General features: G+C 44.0%; 1 protein-coding gene and 1 pseudogene across 1 annotated transcript; one reads left to right on the forward strand and one right to left on the reverse strand.

Moving 5' to 3' along the window:
- Nucleotides 1-1609: 1609 nt before the first annotated feature.
- LOC125316331 lies at nt 1610-4198 on the reverse strand. The gene is made up of 3 exons (XM_048284363.1): nt 3731-4198; nt 2569-3595; nt 1610-2001 (listed from the first exon to the last, which is right to left on the reverse strand). Exons 1-3 carry the CDS (start codon nt 4196-4198, stop codon nt 1610-1612), a joined length of 1887 nt encoding a protein of 628 aa, XP_048140320.1.
- A 5756-nt stretch (nt 4199-9954) lies between these two features.
- LOC125316332 lies at nt 9955-20560 on the forward strand (annotated as a pseudogene).
- Nucleotides 20561-21042: the final 482 nt, after the last annotated feature.

The following is a 21042-nucleotide window of genomic DNA, read 5'->3' on the forward strand; positions in this document are numbered from 1 at the left end:
TTCGAGGTAAGCTCAATGCTTTTCTGCATTGGCCTTTTCCTCTCTGGGCTTTGGCCTTGTTTTTACTAGGCACTTTGCTTTTTTAGCCCTTTGATTTTCATTTTCCTTTTCTTCTCTTCTTTGCTATTTTCATGAGCTCCCTGGACTTTCGAGACATTTCACATTGATGCCAATTTTCTGGTAAATCACATATTTTGCCCCAATTTGGGGAGATGATCACCACTCTGGTTTAGAAATGAATGATTTCGGGCTCAACTTGGCTAACAAAGGATATTGGTGTTTGGGTAGAGAAAGAAATGCTCTTCTTCATTTTGGGACACTTCGAGCCTCCATAAAGATTCACCTGAAGTTACACACAAAGGTTAATGCAAGTGAAGGCAATTAAATCTTTCTTACCTTTCTTCAACTGATTTTCAACTAGAATCTCTGCATTTGCCCCGATGTAGGGTGGTTCTTAACAGCGGTATTTTGAATTTCTCCTTTCTCAAGCTCAAAATGGCTAGCAAGGGATATATTGTGTATGGGGAAAAGAAAGAATTGCCTTTCATCACTTCGACCCATGTATACATTGCGAATGGATCCTCTATCCCAAGCCACGAATTTTGTTCTCACTTCACTCAATCTCAGAGTGTATTAGGAATGTGTTTATGTGGGGCTTGTTTTTCATCCTAAGCACTCTCACTTGACATACTCAATATCTCCGCTTCATTTGGTAAAATCATTTCATCGGATGAACTTGCAGGAAATTTCAATGCAAGATGCATGCATGCATGAATGGACGCACCGGTTCGGTGAACGTGGATGCCTTTTTTTTTTTTTTTTTACTGCTTTACCGATTGAACATTTAATATAATCCACATGGGGATGAAACATTTGAACAGTCATGCTTCTTGCAAAATTTTTAGGAGAGGGATACTTACCTAGGCTGCAAAGACCAGTTGACCCTTTGTGTTTACTCTTCCGAGGATCTGTGCTAATGTGGCATCTTGGGATTTTATGAACTGTCCCATTCCCGAAAGTTATCAAAAGAGTTTGGTGTATCAGTGTAGTAACCGATGTGGCAGGGGTACTTCTTAATATGGATAGCGACGCAGTTCTTTGCTGCTCCAATCGTCCCGATTTCGTTCCGGGAAAATGCTCCCATTCTCTTGCAAAAAATAAAAGAGGTGCAAAAAGTTTTTATTATTGCAAAAAATGAAGTGGGTGCAAAAAGTTTTTTTTTTTTTTTACAAGGGAGCCCCCCCCATTTTTACAATGGGGCTCATTGGGATGCCATCTCCGGGGTTCGAACCCCGGTCGCGTCCGGACCGCCTTCATTCCCCAACCACCGGGTTACGGCGCTGTTGGCGTCGAATGGGGGTTTCGTTTTTATTTAAGCGATCCCACCGAGGAAGGGCAGGGCTTTCCATGCGGCCTCGGGCGTCGGTTACTTGCTGGTTTCCTTTACCTAAGGCGCTCCAGATTAAGTTAATCCACCGATTTGGCTCGGATTCGTTGAGTATCACACCTAAATCCGCAACACAAATATGATATGCATGTATGCATGATGTTTGCAATTACAGTAACTCGGATCTACACAGGAAAAGGCCATCAGAGCCTTTGATTTTATTCATGGGAAATACTTCTTCACCATATCGGCATTTACGGGGCTCGACCGGACACGGCCGTCCATCTCGGCTAAAATCAACGCGCCACCAGGGAGGACTTTCTTGATCGGATATGGCCCTTCATAGTTTGGCGTGAACTTGTCTCCGGGGTGCGGTATAAATGCCAATCTCTTCTTCAGCACCAAGTCACCAATCTTGAAAAGCCGGGGACGAACTTTACGGTTGAACGACTTTGCCACACGCTTCTGGTAACACCGACCGTGACGGATAGCCTGCAGTCTTTTCTCGTCAATCATATTCAACTGTTCATATCTCTGTTGAATCCACTCTGCTTCTGATAGTTTCAATCGTGACGGAATCCTGAGTGATGGAATCTCTGTTTCCACTGGTAGCACTGCTTCCATACCATATACCAACAAGAAAGGAGTTGCCCCGGTTGAAGTGCGGATCGACGTCCGGTATGCCATCGGTGCATAGGGGAGCCTCTCATGCCAATCCCGATAGTTCTCTGCTGTCTTGGACAGAATCTTCTTGATGTTCTTGTTCGCCGCTTCTACTGCACCATTCATTTGCGGGCGATAAGGCGAAGAATTCAAATGACGAACGCGGAACTCATTAAGAACCTCATCAACCACCTTGTTGTTGAGGTTTGAGCCGTTGTCAGTGATTATAGCCTCCGGCGCTCCGTATCGAGCAAATATATCTCAACGCAAAAACACGGCTACGTTCTTGGCCGTGACATTGGCATACGAACTCGCTTCAATCCACTTCGAGAAATAGTCAATTGCCACAAGTATAAAACGATGTCCGTTTGAAGCTTTGGGATTAATTGGCCCTATGACGTCGATCCCCCACATTGAGAAAGGCCACGCTTCGGACATATGGTGCAACTCATTGGGAGGAGCAGCGATTCTATCTCCATAGACCTTACACCGATGCCAGGAACGAACATGCTGAATACAATCGGCTTCCAAAGTGAGCCAGTAATATCCCAATCTCATGATCTTCTTACTCAACAGGTGGCCATTCATATGGGAACCACATTCACCCTCATGGATTTCAATCATCAAGCGATTGGCTTCCTTGGCATCAACGCACCTCGGGAGAACGGAGTCATATAACCTCTTGTACAACGTATCGCCGCCGAGGAAAAACTTTGAAGATAGTTTCATCGGATATTTCCTGTCAGCCGCTTCACTGTCCTCGGGAAATTTTCTAGTCTGCAAGTAGACCTTAATGTCTTGATACCATGGCTCTCCATCCGCCTCTTCTTCTATTAGCATGGAGTAAGCAGAATGCTTCAAGATTTCGATTCTCAATGGCTTGATGTCCGAACCTGCAGTCACTTGGAACATTGAGGATAGGGTGGCCAATGCGTCTGCGAACCGGTTCTGGGCTCCGGGAAGATACTCGAATGCTATCTCATCGAACTCTTCGATTATATCTTCCAGAAACTCATGATATGGGATCAACTTCGGGTCACGAGTCTTCCATTTGCCTTCTGTTTGAAGGATAATGAGGGCAGAGTCGCCATAAACTTGCGGTCTCCGAATTTCCATTTCCACGGCAGCCTGCAGCCCGAGAATGCAAGCCTCGTATTCAGCGATGTTGTTGGTGCACGGAAATAATAACTTGGCGGCTACTGGATAGTGCTGGCCATCCGGGGAGATAAGGACTGCCCCTGTGCCGGATCCGGATAAGTTAACGGCTCCGTCGAAGTACATGATCCACTTTTCTGTAGTTATCGGTAAAACACGATCATCGAGAGGATCTATCCCATCTTCGATCTGTGATCCCGCAACGCTCTCTGCTAACATATCTGCTATAGCTCGACCTTTCACCGACTTACGTATTATAGTCTGCACATCGAACTCAGAAATGAGAATCTGCCACTTGGCCAATTTGCCAACCAACGCCGGCTTTTCTAGCGGATATTTGATGGGATCACATTCGGTGGTTAACATAATCTGATGGTGAAGGGTATCTTGCTGCAGTCAGTGTAATACCCAAACTAAAGCTACGCAAGTCTTCTCGACCTCCGAGTAATTAGCTTGAGAATCGGAGAATTTCTTGCTGAGATAGTATATCGCGCATTCCTTTCCATCTGATGGTCTTTTACGTACCAGTACGGCTCCCAAGGACTCCTTGTAGATGGTCGGATAAAGGATTAGAGGCACGCTAGGAACAAGTGGAACAAGAACAGGGGAATGGGTCGGATAATGCTGAATCTTCAAGAAAGCGGTCCGACATTCGATATCCCACACAATCTTCGCATTTTTCTTGAGAAGTTTAAAAAATGGCTTGGCAGTCTCTGACAACCGAGATATGAATCTTGCCACATAGTTCAATCTCCCTAGCAAACCGCGAACTTCCTTCACGGAAGACGGGGGTCGCAGCTCGCATATGGCTTTTACCTTGGACGGATCAATCTCAATGCCCCTACTACTAACCATGAAGCCCAGTAATTTTCTAGATTTTGCCCCAAATACGCACTTTGCGGGATTGAGACGTAATCGGTATTTACGTAGGCGCTCAAATAGCTTGCGGAGAATCGCAACATGGTCTTCGCCTGATCCGGACTTCGCGATCATGTCATCAACGTATACTTCAATTTCATTGTGCATCATATCATGGAACAAAGCCACCATGGCCCTTTGATACGTGGCACCCGCATTTTTCGGGCCGAAAGGCATGACTCTATAGCAAAAAGTTCCCCATGGGGTTATAAAGGAAGTTTTGCTTCTGTCTTTTTCTTTCATCCGAATCTGGTTATAACCAGAAAAACCATCCATGAAGGAGAAAAGCTCGAATCCAGCCATCTTGTCAACTAGCACGTCGATATGCGGGAGTGGGAAGTCATCTTTAGGGCTGGCCTTATTCGGATCACGGTAGTCAACGCACACCCCGACTCTCCCGTCTTTCTTCATCACCGGGACGATATTCGCTATCCAATCCGGGTAATGAGCGACTTCAATGAAATCGACTTTCGGGAGCTTCATTACTTCCTCCTCAATCTTTTTAGACAACTCAGGCTTTGTCCTTCTCAACCGTTGTTTCTTCGGCAGTATATCCGGGTTAGTCGGTAGTGCATGTTGCACGATATCCGGATCCAATCCTGGCATGTCGGTGTACGACCAGGTGAATACATCCTGAAACTCTTGAAGAAGGCCGACCAATCTGGCGGTTTCTGTTTTCCGTAACCCCGCCCCGATTTTGGTCTCTCGGATATTGTCTTCGGCACCCAAATTCACTGTCACTGTCGGTTCGGCTGTCAACGGCTTTGACTCCTCGTGGCGACTCCATTCGATCTCAATCCCTTTCGGATCTTCACTATCGCTGCCCGAATCGGAAGAATCGTCGCCCGGCGAGTCCGAGTCACATGTGCTCTTATCATGAATATGAAGAATGCTATGCCCGAGACATGATGCAGAAAGGTTAATTCATTTTAATGACATATAAACAAAAAACAGAAAAGTGTGTTTTTGAAAGTAGATTTACAAAAACATTTTTCAAATGGGTAAGCCCCGGGAAATACCCTCATATCATTGGGCCATCCGGATTTTTTGAAAAAGCCAAAACTAGGAAGCGTGTGAAAGTCCAGTCCTCAGGCTTATACTTAGGCTCATAATTGCATCGTCATGGGACCGGCGGTATACTTTCACACGTCCTTAATAAACATGTGCTCGTTTTATTTAACTGGGAGCCGCATTACAACATGTACTTCCCTCAAGCCAACGGCTCGAGACTTGGGGGTATCCAAAAAACGGTTAGCACATCAGAAACATAGTCCTTGGCGGGAGCGGGAAAAACACATGTACATGATAAAAAACAGACAAACCCATGATCCTACTCTGGAGAGTTGGGGGAACCGCCTGACGACTCCACCTCCTCCGATGCCGGAGGCTCATATGGAATAATCTTCTGAGAATCGGTAGGCTCATCCTTGAGAGTCTGTTCTTCAAAGAAGGCATCAACATCAGCGGGTGTGATGACGGTGTCAGCACCGGGTTCTTCGAACAACTGTGCTATCCCTTCCAAGTTAGAGAGGCTTGTGTCATCTAACATTTTTAGCGGACGGGGAAAAAACAACCCGAGGCGATTTCCAATGGGCTAGCTACCAGAACTCTCACCCACCACCAGGCGAGCAGCATTATCCGTACGACCTTCCTGGTTGCCCTGTCTTCCTCGACCATAGCGACTACACCAGGTGGGAGATGGGTAAGGATTAGCTGCATTACGACGCCTACGTCGAAACAGACGAGCCGTGGGGCCGTCGGATCGGTTACGGCTTCCAGAATAACCAAGTCCGAAAGGACCATTATCCGGTTCTACGCGAATGGGTTCGGTGATGCCCCGACCATACAATCCCAAACCTTCTCCAGGGATATGTCCGTATTGAAGCAACACTCTGCTAGACATAAGGGCGGGGCCGGACAGCGACGGGGGTTGAGTGACAGCATCTTCGGGACATGTATTGTTGATACCGGTTCGAATGTATGATAAGCGGCTTCTTCTTCAACCCTAGGTGGAATGTATGAGACGACAACTCCCTCGGGAAGTCGCATGTCCATTTCTCCATTAACCGTTATCATTTGACCGTTATCAATAAATCAAACCTTTTGATGGAGGCTTGAAGGGACGGCCCCGGCCATATGAATCCACGGTCTACCCAAAAGCATGTTGAAGGAAGATGGAATGTCCAGAATTTGAAACGTCATTGAGAACTTGGAAGGCCCAATTAACACTTCCGGTTTAGCCTCACCAAGGACATTCTTGCTCATACCATCGAAAGCCCTTACATTTGATCTAGATGGATGCATCTGCGACTCTTCAAATCCCAATAGACGGTATGTACTCAGGGGGCAAATGTTTACAGCAGACCCATTATCAATAAGGACTCGTGAAATCATTCTGCTTCGGCATTTAATGGAGATGTGGAGAGCATTGCAATGCGAAGGACCACCAGACGGAAGATCTTCATTAGAAAATGATATTTGATCATTCAGTAGAATAGAGCCAACGAATTCCTCCAATTGAAGTGCGCCAGTAGTATCGGGAACATGCACCTCATTGAGCACCTTTAGAAGGGCTTCTTTATGCTTTTCCGACGATTGGAATAACTCGAGGATGGAAATGCGGGCCGGCATTTTTCTAAGTTGATCCACCACGGAGAATTCACTAGTTTTTACAACGGATAAAAGATGTTCAGCCTCCGCTTCCGTCACGGGTTTCTTTTGAGACGGCCCCGGAGGTGCATAAGAACGACCGGTCCGAGTGACCGAATCAATCGCCTCGGTCCCATAGTCCCAGGCCACTTCCTTATTGTCGATGGCAACAGTGGCGCCTTCACTTGCAACCGCCGATGTGTGTGTCAACCGTGATTGGGCATAGGCTACTTCCCACGATACCCAAGCTAGCATCCAACCGAGCCCCCATACGGATGAATTCTTCGGAAGTGAGATCAATAACCATATGGCCTTCATCTTCAAGTTCGTAATCGCCTAGAGCCTCTACGACAGTGAGGTCTATTACTACAGGCTCTACCATAGCGATGAGTGTCTCGTTCAAATCCGGTACTATTTCAGGGGCGACCGTATCATCAAGAGTGGCCTCTTTCGTGCCGACACTTTGTTCTGCTTCAATTAGCGAGATCGCTTTGTCGGTGGGCTCCAGTGCATCGAACTCATCTCCCCACTCATTCCAATACGTTCGTGTTTCGGGGATGGGCTCCTCAAAGAACCAAGACGGTGGTGAATATTTTACTAGAAAATCATATCCACCACTAGGCTGTCCTAAAGTATCAACGATCTCCCCTGCAGCGTATGCACTTCGTAGGAATTCTTGATCCCAGTAGTGCGAGTTGTACGAGGCATCAGCTATTAGATCGTGATTCTCGTCCGGGTGGGCCAACGTCACCTCGGGCACATTCACGTTTTCCGGCTTGACAAAGGCGTTTTCTGGCTCGACCGCGGCCGTCTCCGATTTTGGCTCGACAAGGGCGGTTTCGGGAATACCAACCATATGAGGGGTTGAAGAGCCGATGACTTCATTTGGGGTAGCCCGAATTACTCCGATTCGGACCATCTCGGCGATGCGCACACACTTCTCTTGGATGGGGATTAAATCCGTACCCTTGTAATGTCCAGCCGAAACGAGTGCTTGATACATTTCCACGACATCTATTCGGAATCTCTTCTTGGTGACGCTTCTCACCTCTTCAATGATTGCCACATTTGGGGCGTGGCCCGGTAGCGGGTTTCTCTGCACATTCGGCTCGAAGTCCTTAAACGACAAACGATTTCCCTCTAGAAGATCCTGGACTTTATGCTTGAGGACGTAGCAACCGTCAACGTCGTGCCCTCTTTCTCCCGTGTGGAAAGCGCAGGATTTGGAAAGGTCGAACCCACGATACTTCGGGGGGTTAGCTCGAGCAGCTTCTTTAGTCACAAGCTGTTTGCCTAACAAAGCGGGTAAAAGTTGTGATAATGGTCTCGGCAGTGGAGTAAACTGTCTTGACTTTCTGAGCTGAGTATTCTGATATCCGCTATTCTGATAACTTCCGGATGCAGACGCCATCCGATTGGGGGTAGGTTGGGAAGTTGGCGTCGATCGGGTAACTGGAGCTTGAACAAAGGATACTTCGACCTCCTTTTCTTTTTCGATTGGTACCCTTTCGCTGGTACCTTTCGCTATTCTTCCTTCGTGCATTCCACCCTCAATTCTCTCTCCGGCTTCGACGAGCAAGGGAAAATTTTGAAATCCTGCTCCAATGAGCTTTTGATAAAACTCATTTGGAAGAGTTTTTACAAACATGCTGATCATCTCGGGTTCCTCGAGAGGTGGGCGAACTTCAGCAGCCAAAGCGCGCCATCTATGTGCAAAAACCCTAAACGACTCGTCTCTCTTCTTGATCGTACGAGACAACACTTCCCTTGTTGGGGCTATCTCAGTGTTGTATTGGTATTGTTCTACGAATGCCTTAGCCAAATCTTCCCATCTTACAACTTTATCTGGCTTCGGATCCAAGAACCAGCGAACCGCTGCGTCCTCCAAACTGCTCTGGAAAGTCTGTATCAGCAAAGGAACATTCTTGACGTACCGACCCATCTGATTGGTGTAATAAACTAAGTGTGCTCTCGGATTGCCCTTGCCAGAATACTTCGTGAAGTATGGAACTTTAAACTTATCGGGAAAGTCGATCTTGTCATATCGGGACAAATCCCCGACATTTTCGAGCCCATGTTTATCCTTGAGCTGCTGCTCCGGATCAGCAAATCGCTTTTTAGTTTCCTCCTCTAATCGGGCCGAAATGGCTGCCGAAATGGGATCAAGAGGAGCGGGCGTAAGGACTTGAGTTACCGCCTCTTCAACGATCGGATTTGCTGGGAGATCATCAACAAGACCAGGCATCTCAAGCGGCGGCAGAAGCTACACTTGATTCTGATTGCGCTGTCTTGAAAGCGCTCTGACCTCGGTAGATAACTGGATCAACATAGCCCTTAAATCTTGGATCTCCGCGAAGGCGGCGGCTCCTAGATTTTGATTCTGCGCTTCATCATCCGCACGGGCTTCCATACGTGCCGTTACGGACCTAGTGCGAATGGGTGAACGCGTAAAGCCCACAATATCTACCTGCAGAAAGTGAAATTCATGAGTGACTTTGAATAAAAATGTACGAGACTTCCTTTGAAAATATAAACTTTTGCAGCGAACTCGGGACATGTAAATTCTCCAGCAAATCTAAATTGAGAGAATAGACTCTATCACGAGTCGTTTAGAAAAGAATATATTTTCAAACGGAAAAACACGTAATAATTAAATTAATGAGAATGTCAGTAAGGAAATAAATGCTTCATATACTAAGTTTAAAAAGGGTTTTCACAACATATTACAAAAACACCAGCTCAAAAAACACCAAAATATGACACAAACTCGATGGGTAACAATTCCATCGATATCAAAATGCCCGCTCCCTTGACCACAAAATGGGAGTTTCGGGCGACCTATCCCTGTTTTTTAGCTTATTGACCATCTTCTCGCTGCAGCCCGGGATGAATGACTTCCGGGGGGATGACGGGTAAAACGATTCGGCAATTAGGATCTTCGGGGCGGTGAATGTATGCCCAAGATGCTTGATGGAGTCCCATCTTGCCCTCTAGTTCGGGAACTTGAACAATGGTCCGCTTAAAGCAACTCTCCCGGGCATTCTTGATATTGTCAATGTCCACTTGTTGAAGGGCAATTTCCTGCTCATCCATCCGCTTGTGCGGGAGGTTAAACCTGAATAATTGCCCTCTCGGTGGCGGCGGGATATCTTGAAGAGCTCCACATTGTCTGAACGTCCTCAATGGGTAACAGGTAGTGGCCCCGGTGAATCCCAATAGGGGTATGGGATCGGTGTGGGCGGCGGGAAGATGGATGCTTTGAAATTGGGAACCCCCGAATTTCCATCGGATTTGGTGCGGGGCTAAGCTCCTCAAAAAATGAAACCAAGCGCGGTATAACCGTGTATAAGGTTGCATCTGCAATTGTATAAGTTTTTCAAGTGGGTGAGTGCGATGCTTGAGATCGGAATATACCATGTGAAAGGATGTTTCATGAATGTGAGAGATAAACCAGGTATACAAAAGTCCAACGGGCGCATGAAACACTTTTTTCCCATCGGTATCGGCTTTGAAATTGTTGAGGGACAAGAAGGATTCGGCAAGAATCATAGGGATGAAGTCCCATTTGATGCAGACTTGTCTCACAACATGGGCAAGAAGAGGGTTCATAGCGACCGTAGACACGGGGAAAATTATGAAACCAAAAAATGGTAAAAGAAAAGCTCGGGCCGATTTGGTGCCATCCTTTTTTGGCAGCTTCGAGAATTTCCCAAATAAAAAGGTCGGAGGACAATGGCCAGCATTGCTTTTGAGCACTTTGGTGATCTCGACTTTGGGTGTATCGAGGAATTCAGCGAGGGTGCTTGCGGGATCACGACCTAAAGGGGGTTCAATCAATCTTTCTTCTCGGCGGACACCACTTATGAGGTAGTATTCTTCGATGGTGGGAGTTAATCCATGACCATTGAAGATGAAGGTGGATGTGATCGGATTCCAAAAATGTGCCATGGCTTGGATGGCATGGGCCCGACAACGAACCCAGAGTAGATGTATCGGGTAGCCAACCCGTTCTTTGACATATCGCTGATTGTGACGATCCATACCCTCCCACCATGTCATCAAAAGTCTTTCGGGAATAGGGATAATGGTAATATCATGTTTTCCCATCGAGTCTATATCATATATAAGTATTTCGATCGGTCAATGGACGTAACAAAAACATAACCGAAAGAGACGTAGGAAAAATTGGGATAAAGTAGAGATTATACTTACAGTGGTTGGTGAATGACATCCGTCAATGACATAAACACACGCATGCTAACAGTGAGGCTTGACACATAGAGGGTAGGGTAGACTAATGGCTAAAGGCTCCCACCATAACGAAATAATGTACCGCCCCCAAAAATGCCGACAGCATTATCGGGTCGGGGCACACATTTCGAGATGATGAGTGGGATCGGAAATGATCGTGCCATTTGCGGACTTGCGTATGGCACAATCTATTTCTGACACCTCCTAAGGATTTCCTAGGGTCGCAATCGGGGTTTGACCACCGAATGTGTGTGCAAAAAGTGTAGTGTATGAAAAACATGCATAGCGGGGTATATCAAACACCGCTTCTATATACATCCGGAAAACATACATTCCTACGACTCCCTGCAAAACGGATATGTCAACAATCACCCTTCCCCTTATAACTCCAAACCTGCAAGAACAACTAATTACAAAATTAGCAGATTAACTCGATTTTTCTACCAACACAACAAAATGGTAATCAAGTTAGGAAATAATCAACTGGTTATTACGGCCTAAGTCTACATAGATTTTTAACCTAATTAAGCTTCCCCAACGGAGTCGCCAAGTAGTCGCGACCTCCCCTTCGGCCTCCCGTGAGGGTCCGGCGAGGTTTAGAGGTATTGCCATAGGTCAATGGCATAGACTCTCCCAAGTCCTACCTCGCGTGACATTGGATTTCTTTTTACTAATCAGCAAATTAAAATGCTATTAAGAGTCGCCACTAGCTTGTTGGGGTCGGCTAGAAACCAATCGAGATACGGGAGAGTTATCTCGATTCCTACGCAACCAGAGCTTCTAGGTTCGGGGACTTGTTTACGCTAACTAGATAATTAACGCTCTTTCGGTACCTAACCAGGTGGTATTCCCTAAGGTGACCATACATTCTGCATATCATTTTAAGCTTATCGGGTATCTAACCAGTACTAAATGATCATGCATAATGTTTTTCTGTCATTTCATGCAATTACCTATTTATCCTTAACCTAACAGATAGGAAAAACGATTAACGGGCAATTTTTCAAAAGACAGTGTTATAAACACTCAATCGGATAAATATGCCAAATAAAGATCGGGATAAGCACATGCGGACCAAATCTATGATGGCGATATTTAAACAAACAATTTCGACGCGAAGGTCGAATTACAACGATTATCAAACCGGATTGGACATCGGTCTTCAATCAACGCCAATTTAAGGCCTAAAAAATCACATTAGGGGTAAAAGGGTCATGTAAATCGGTTTTCTAATTTTCTGAAATTTTTCTGATTTTTTTTTAATTTTTATTATTTTTTGAATTTTTTATTATTTTTATTATTTTTTAAATAAGGGATCGGGTCCGGGTCGGGTTCTCGGACGGGCCTAGATCAGGCCGTCAGATCTGATCAGGCCCGAGTGAGAACCAATCCCGGGCCGGATGGACACAAAAGGGCTCAAGCCCATTTTTCTTTTTCTTTTCTTTTTCCCACGCCTGCTCGCTCGAATCGGCCCACACGAGCCCATTCTCCTCTCTTTGGAGCAGCCCACCAGCATCGCCTTCCCTCTTATTTTCACGCCAGCCCACTCCACAACCCACGCCACCCATTTTCGAAACCAACTAACACAGGCCCATTTTTCTCTTCTTTTCCCCACGCCAACCCAACCTCCATTTCTTTATTCTCCAGCCCACACGAGCAAATTTCAGCCTGACTCTACTTTTTCTTCTTCTTCTATTTTTTCCACGCCAACCCAACTTCTCCTCTTCAGCCCAAATCTTCTTCTTGAGCCTTCAACTGGCCGGTCCATCCAAGAAGCCCAAATCAGCCAAAAAAAGAGAAAAAAAACGTGGAGAGGCCGTGCCACTATTCACCGTCTTCTTCCTCCGGTCCATTTTTCTGCAACATCCCGACGACGACCACAATAGCTTTTTGCTCACCTTGCCACCGCAACACCGGAAACCGCTGATCGCGCCGCCACCGGGACACACCATCGGACCTCCGGGATGGCAACCGGTTCAGCCCATCTCGTGTCCGACCTCGTTCGTCGCCATGTCGGGTTCCCACACCGCAGGGACCGGTTCACCGCATCACTACCGGGCACGCTATCATCTCCTCGGACCGCTGCTGGTCTCGGTCACGCGCCTCTTTTTGTTCACGCGGGCGTCGTCGTGGGCTCGAGTTCGAGTACCGTGCCGTTCATACACGCATTTCCATGGATTTGAGTTCGCGTTACTTCAACCCGAGTTCACTTGCCGGCTCGGTCGGTTCCACTTCGGCTCAACCTCGCGTCGCCTCAACCCATCTCGGTCCGGGCTCGCGTCGCCTCACACTCCCGTGGAGCTCCTCGCCTCTAAACCGGTCCCGCCCATCCAGCACCAAGACCAATATGCCGAGGACCGACCGCCACGCCACCGCCTCTGTTCGAGCTCGCGTTACCTTAGTCCGGCCCACGTTGCCTTCCTTCGCCCGCGCGACTACTCTGAAGCCGAAGCCTCGAACGCGCAAGAGTAACCTAACGTGAACCGTTGTACTTCTGGCTTCGGTTCGGTGGACCAACAGAACAAACCCGTCCCCCCTCCAAATACCACTCGGACCATAACCTTGATAAAAGGATGCGAACGTGCGAGGTATACCAACCGGGATGGGAGACACTGAAGTTTTGAGGTCACACTCAAGCTTAAAGCATTAAGGGTCCAGCATAAAAGTGTTTATAACAGCCTGATTAACGCTAGCAAAACCGATTCTTAGTTCGATTGTACAAGGCGGTGATAAGACTTGAAGCTTACCTGGTTCGGGAGCGTCGCCGGCTACGAAGTTGTTGGAGTGTATGGTGGCTTGCGGGCGGTGATGAACGATAGCAGTTTTTTCAAGCTAAGGCACGATCGGTTCCTACACTTCAACTCTCTCTGGCCTCTCTTTGTTTTTCTTCCATTTTTTTGGTCACCGAACCAAAAAAAAACGAACCCTGAGCTTGCCCTACTTTCTTTCTTTTTGTTTTCTTTCTTTCAATCCCCCTTCTTCTTGGAGCCGAACCGCTAGCCTGCCCACTACTCCTTGTTTTATACTCTTCTTGCCTCCTTCCGCAAGTAAACACCCGTGGACAAGAGTAAATCCCGCTTGATGGGGACGTGGGTTAATGGGAGACCATGTAAACACACGGTATATTTAAAAGTGACGTGATGGTGTGCGGGGAGGAGTGATGTGGGGGGGGGTGAATCTGGGGTTTGGATGAAAAAACGAGAGGTGTGGGCTGAAGAGAGAAAGAAGAGAAGATGGGCTGTGGGGGGAAACAAAACAAAGATGGGCTGAAGAGAAATAAGAAAGGGAGATGGGATGAGAAATAAAAGGAAAAGGTGGGTTGAGGAGAAAATGGGCTGAGGAAGAGAATTGCCCAACCGGGCTGCACGTGGGTGGGCTACGCGTGAGAACAAAATAAAAAGCTATGGGCTCGGGTTTGGGCCTGAATCGAGCTGGCCCGAATTGATTTTTTCTTTTTTTCTTTTTCTTCCTTTTTTTTATTTTCTCATTTATTTTTTATTTTTCTTTTTTTTTTTAAAAAAATTCGTTTTATATATATATACTTTTTCTATTTTGCAATAAGACGAAAATAAATTAGACGTATTCTTATTTAATGAATAATAATAATAATAATAATAATAATAATAATAATAATAACAATATGGGATCTCCAAAATTAGGTGTCAACACCTAGCAATATATAAGACTCATGTTCACGTTGAAAAAAGAGGGGTTACACCATTCAGAAAATTCAGAATAGTAGAGAGAGTTCATGTGAGAAGGAAAAGGAAGAAGGAGAGTGCAAAAGGTGAGAAGCGGATTCCTCTGGCAACGAAGGAACATTGGTTCCCTTTTCCTTGCGGATCCAAGAGCTTTAGCTGCAGTTTTCAGCACTCTGTGGCTGCGGTTTTACACCTATTACTGCGGTTTTCTCTTTATTATTGCGGTTCTCCTTTGTCCCTGTGTTTTTTGCAATCTGTCTTTGTAGTTTCTTCACCACGTGTTGCTCTTGCAAAGGGGATGAGAAGCTGAGGAAAACCCCTGTTGATTGGTCCACACTTGGCTGCTGTTCAAGTACCATTTTTTGCTCCAAATTGGCCTAATTTTTCCACAGTTCAAGTCCAAAGCACAAGGTTTTGCTCGGCAATATAAAGGGGCTGTTTTGCTGCTCTGTACGTCAAAAAACAACAATGTTTGGAGTTGAACTGCCCTTGCGTTGCTGCTGTCCTCTGTCAATCACGGGCCATCTAACGTCAATGTTGGTTTCTCTTGCCCGAACGTGTCCTCACTAAACCGATCCAAGGAGTGGAAGCTTGGAGTGCAAAATTTGGTCTAGTCCAAATTAGGAAAGCATAAATTTGCAAGATAAGGTAAATATTTCCTATATTCAAATCGAATATTCACTCGCCTAATTCGAGCATATCTGTCATACATTTGTATATCGCGAGTATATTGCATCAAAGTGGATATTTTTTCAAAATATAGGTTGATTAGGAAAATTTCTTTTCCTAATCCGCAACTTGCCATACGATCGAGAACGTCCATCTTTATGATTATTGATGGAATACTCAATTAGGCAAGGATTTGAGTTCAATCGTTATTCGTAGGATTACGAATTAAAGATTGAACTCAAATATTTGCGAAATATTTCAAAACTTGATTGATATATCCACTTTCTTGATTGGCATTGATTGGCATATTCACTTTCCTATTTTGACTTGAATTGTTTGATTGTCATATTTTTTTAGAATAACTCCGTCGCATGATGTAATCTTGAAAATTCTAAAAAAATTGCATTCATTCACTTTGCATATCTGAAAATTGCATCTTTAAAAAATAACATCATGTAGATAGTGCATATCTAATTTTTTTATTTAGGTAAGATTGCATACTAGAATAGAAATTGCATGTTAAAATAGAATCTTATGTTTAAAATAATATATCTTCAATATATTAGGGTTTAGGTCAATATAAACTCTAAAATATGCAAGATAAAAATTATTTTGGCATAGTTCTATTTTAGGAAATAAATCCATCCGAAAATAAAAAATTCATCTTTGCCACGTCATCTTGCCATGTCATCCATGCCACGTCATACACGCCACGTCATTCATCTTTGCTATGTCATCTCATACCATGTCATATAGGTTGCATGTTAGTTTGCATTGCATGTAGAATTGTATGCTTAGGTTAATTTAATTGATTCCAACATCTCGTAATCAATTTAATTAAACTATGAGCATATATTTATACTTTAGTTTAAAGTTGCATGTTTAGAACTTTAATTAATTCATACATCACGAAGTTAATTTTCATGTGCATGTCATCTTTTGTATCTCATATAGTTTAGTCTTGCATTTAATTCATAACATTGCATTGCATATAGTATAGTTTTTCATGCATTCATAAAAAAAAAATAAAAAGTGAAAACAATAATTTTGTGGCGCATGCTCTCTTGATTATATTGACTTTTGGATGTTTATTAATTGATTGTGTACCCGCATGATAACCTTTGTTAGTGACTTAGGTTAAAATCAATTAATGTTGCCTTCTCAAATGATTTTTCATGAAATAAAATGGTACCGAAAGGGCGTTAGAGCAATCTAGTGTAATCAAGTCCCCGAACTCTTAATCTACGGTTCGTAGGAATAAAATAGTTCTCCCGCTATTTTATTTAGGTTTCTAATCGACCTACCATAAATAATTAGTGGCGGCTCCAAAATTAAAATATATTGCATGTTAATCAATTGAACCTTAAGTTGCGATTTGGTATGGACTTGAGAGAGTCCGAGTTAGGTTAGTTAAATAATTAACCCGATAATCCATTAGCCTGGAATTTTCGAATTTTAGGTCGCAACAGCCATCATGACAAGTGGGGTTGTGAAGGCCCTAGCAAGATGTGGCCATGGGTCACCTTGCCTGAGGCCAACAAGGCCTTTGTGCTCTCGATCACTGCCGATGGGGTTGCGAAAGTTTCGACCTAAAATTTGTCAAACTGGTACAATCAAGTCCTTTCGTTAATTTTTTCTAATTTGGCTAACAAAAAATGCTAATGTTGACATGACTAAAATGATGTTTTTTGGTCCATTTTTTTTATTTTTAATGTAAATTTAATTTAAATTATTTTAAAAAGCTAACTTAAAAAAAAAACATAGAAAAAAGAAAAAAACCATGCTCGGCCCTCACCACTGCCCCACCATCGTTGGCCATTTCTGACGATGGTGGGGTAGATGCGGTGAGGGCCCCAGCCATTTTGCGTTCTTTCTTTTTTGGAAAAAAAGTTGGTGTATTGTTTGACCAAATTTAAATTGTAGATTGGAAATCGTATTTGGTTTAAAACAATGCCATTTTATTATTATTCTTCATATTTTAGCGAAGTTAGCGCCACGTAAAAGAGAGATAATAATAAATAACAAAAGCCATGTCATCATTTTTTCATTGGAAGTGTTGGTTAGAGGTAATTTGACAATTTTTAGGGTTTTGATTGCACTTTTTGAAACTTTAATACTCAATTGCACTTTTATGATAATTTTCAGGATTTCAAGTGCACTTACCTCGTAAAAGAGTTTATGTCCATTCAAATAAGCACAAGGGCAGTACCAAAAAAGTCCTAAATTAATTGATTGGTATCAAATTAGTCATAACCTTTTTTTTATATTGGTATCAATTGAATCCATTGGCTAATTTAGGCCAAAAATTATGCCAACCGTCCTATGTAACATAGCTGGTGCTGACGTAGATATTTTTATTTATTTTTAACATTTCTTGAAATTGTTGTTGATTTTTTGTTAATTTTTCCTCTTTTTTTTCCCTTTCTCTTTTTTCTTTTGTCCTTATTTTCATTTGCCAGTCGCTAGCCTCTATGATGGCCGGCATAAGTCACCAGCCATGGGCAAGGGCGAGGTTCGGGATGCCCTTGCGAACCTTTGGTGAGGTTCGGCGAGGGCTAGGACGACCTCGCTTAGGCTAAGCCCCTCGCCCAACCTTCGCCAGAGGCTACCAAGAGGCAGCATCATCTAGGCCTTGCCAGCCATCGTCAAAGGCCTCTGCTACCATCACCGAGGTTGGCGATTGGGGGAGGGAAATAAGGAAAAAATAAGAAAAAAGAGAAAGGAAAGGGAAAAAAAGAAAAAGAAAAGAGAAGGAAAAAAAATTAAAGAATATTAAAAAATTAAAAGAAAAGAAAATCCACGTTAGCCCCGGTTGTGCCACGTAGGATTGCCAACTCCCATATTAGCAATTTTCAACCTAAACTGCCCGGATGGACTCAATTGGCATAAATATGAGAAAGTTCAGGACTAAATTGATATAATTGAAAGGTTTATGACTGAATTAATATACCAATACAATTAGTTTATGTCTTTTTTAGTTATTTTCCCCGCAAACACGAGCACATCACATAAATGAGTACTGAGGCTGGAAATTCCATGGATGTTGCAGTGAGTGGTAAAGAAGATAACGGCCTCAATGACTCAAAAGACTTGATGCGGGCGCTCTCTTCCTCCTAAAATCCAGAGGATAGTCATTCTCCATCCTCACAGGAACTTTTTAAATCACGAAGCTGAGTTTGGCCTCAAGTCCATCTTTTGGGGTACCGTCAACACATCAGTTTCAGCCTCTAGTTCCAGTCCCTCATCGTGTCACTAGGACTAATTGAACGAGGGGATCTTCAAATCACAGGATCATGGTTACAGTGTGGGTACCATTTGACCAGGTCGATTGTGGCTCCGGCGCTACTCAAGTCTTCCTTTTGCTCTGAGCCTGTTGGGGTGTTTGGCCGGGATCATGTGCCGCGCACTTGCAGCTCTCTCTCTCTTGTCACTTTCTATTCTTACAAGCTTCTCTCTCTGGTTCTGGAGCAGCAAGCCCACCGCGGCTGCTGTCAACTTCGCTTCCGTGACATGGCTCGAGATATGCTTGGTAGGTGTTGAAGTTACCAAATAATGGAACTCTTCAGTAGAGCGGATTTTCACGTGTGACGTGTCCATGAAGCATAACATATGGAAAATTCTTCAGTTCGCGACATGCTCTGGCTCGGTGGTTGCCTCGGCTGTTCTGGGAGGGCAGACTATCAAGGTCAGTGAGCTTATTTTGCAGTAACGCCTTTCAAATCATTGCTTCATCGTTTGTATTTTGATGTCTGGAAGAGATGGGCAGGCTGATGAGCGAGACTATGTGCTAGTCCAATTCATCACACCAATCAATGTTCAGCATTTCGCGTGTCGGGTATGCAATGATAATTTCTAATGGAAGGCAAAAGAATTTTGCAGGAGGGCTTATGTGTCTTCTATCCTAAATGATAGCGAGGATATTTTTCAGTACAAGATGTACCTGCTCAATTGCGAGAGACTGAATCACATAGATGCGTGAGTTTTTTCTACTGTTTAACTTTGATTCCTCGTGATGCATAGGCTTAGAAAGTGTTCCCAGTACCATTATCTCCATGGTTGGTCAGATAGGAATACCAGTACAGTAAGTTGAATATCATCCCACGAAATGAATATCATGAAAAAAAGTAAAGAACTGTTTTATCTAGTTACTCGCGATGTCCAACTTTACCAGTTCATAATTGTATTTGGAGCTCTAACACTCTTCTTGGCTCGAGTTAGGTGGTTCCACTCACTTAGAGCATCAGTCTTGCCTCTTTAATTTGTCTTGCTTGCAGTGCTTGTGCAGCAGCAGGTTCGATATACATAGGTAGAAGATTGAACAGCAATTTGATGTCATTGGCTGTTCCTTTGTCTTTGACACCAGATGTGATGCATGTGTCATTGTCCGGAGGTGAAGAAATCCCCTAAGGCAGCACGGGTAAGGGAACGCTAGATCAATCAACCCTTGACACATGCATGCTCGATCTCATTACAGGAAATTCCAAGAATGCGCCCACTAAGGACTGCTCCATAAACCGATCAGCAGAAAGATGGCGTGCTTTAAATGGTGTTTCCATCATTGCTACAGCTTATGCAAGTGGGATAAATCCTGAAAGACAGGTTGTTTTCTGACTTCAGTGATTTCATTGGAGTAATTTACAGTTTCTTTTTTTCTTCCCGGTGATGAACACAAAATGCACAGTTCTGATGTGTTCCCTAATGAAACTGAACTTGATGGCATCTTACATTCATGTGCTCTCAATATATAAATCGTCCAAGAATAAGAATGTACTGCAAAAAAATAAAATAAAATAAAGTTATCACTTAAGCGTACTGGAGATGCTTGATAGGAAGGGGGTTGAAACTGGAAAACAGCTTATTTCACCAAAGCAGTTCCCCTTTCCAGGCAACCTTAGGCCCTCCAATCAAGGGTAAGGTGTTCAAAGGTCTCTTTAGTTCTCAGCACATCTGGATACTGGCCATTTGGTAACAGATCCCTGGGAAAAAATTTCACAGATGGAAAAGGTTCATCAACTCCAAGTTGGTTTACTTGCAACCCGCGAATGAATTATCCAAGAAGGAATTCGCCAATGTAAAGATGCATCGGTACTCTGTGCGCAACCTCATGCCGAGGTTGATACTCCATCGACCGTCTGTTCTCACGTCCACGGCATTTGCCGCAATGTGACTGTTCTTCAATCCATATTGACTAGCCGGCATCCTCTCAAGATTCGATTTTTCTTTTTCTCTTTTGGATCTCTCTTCACCAAGAACCCTAACCTCCAACCTTGCTATGAAACCAGATATTAGGATTAGATGCACAAACACAACGAAACAAAGAGTAAATGTGATAAACAAAAATCGAGACACTAGGTTTACCTTTGGACTAGGGCTATATCCAACAGATGATTCCATTATAATTAACATTTCTCAGCTTTCTATTACAACTCTCAATCATAAGGAAAATAAATTATATAAAGGAATAACTATATATGGGTTCAAAACCAAACTTCTAATAAAATACGGGCTCAAACTATAAAAGACGTATGGCTTCCTAGGGTGCTGCCCCCTGCAACTCTTTCTAGAGCGGAATCTCAATACTTTCTATCAATAGGGAGTATAAATCAAATCAAATTCTTTATAGTAGTGGTAGTTAACTAATCACACTTG

Source organism: Rhodamnia argentea, chromosome 8 (genome assembly GCF_020921035.1).
Source record: "Rhodamnia argentea isolate NSW1041297 chromosome 8, ASM2092103v1, whole genome shotgun sequence".
NCBI lineage: Eukaryota > Viridiplantae > Streptophyta > Magnoliopsida > Myrtales > Myrtaceae > Rhodamnia > Rhodamnia argentea.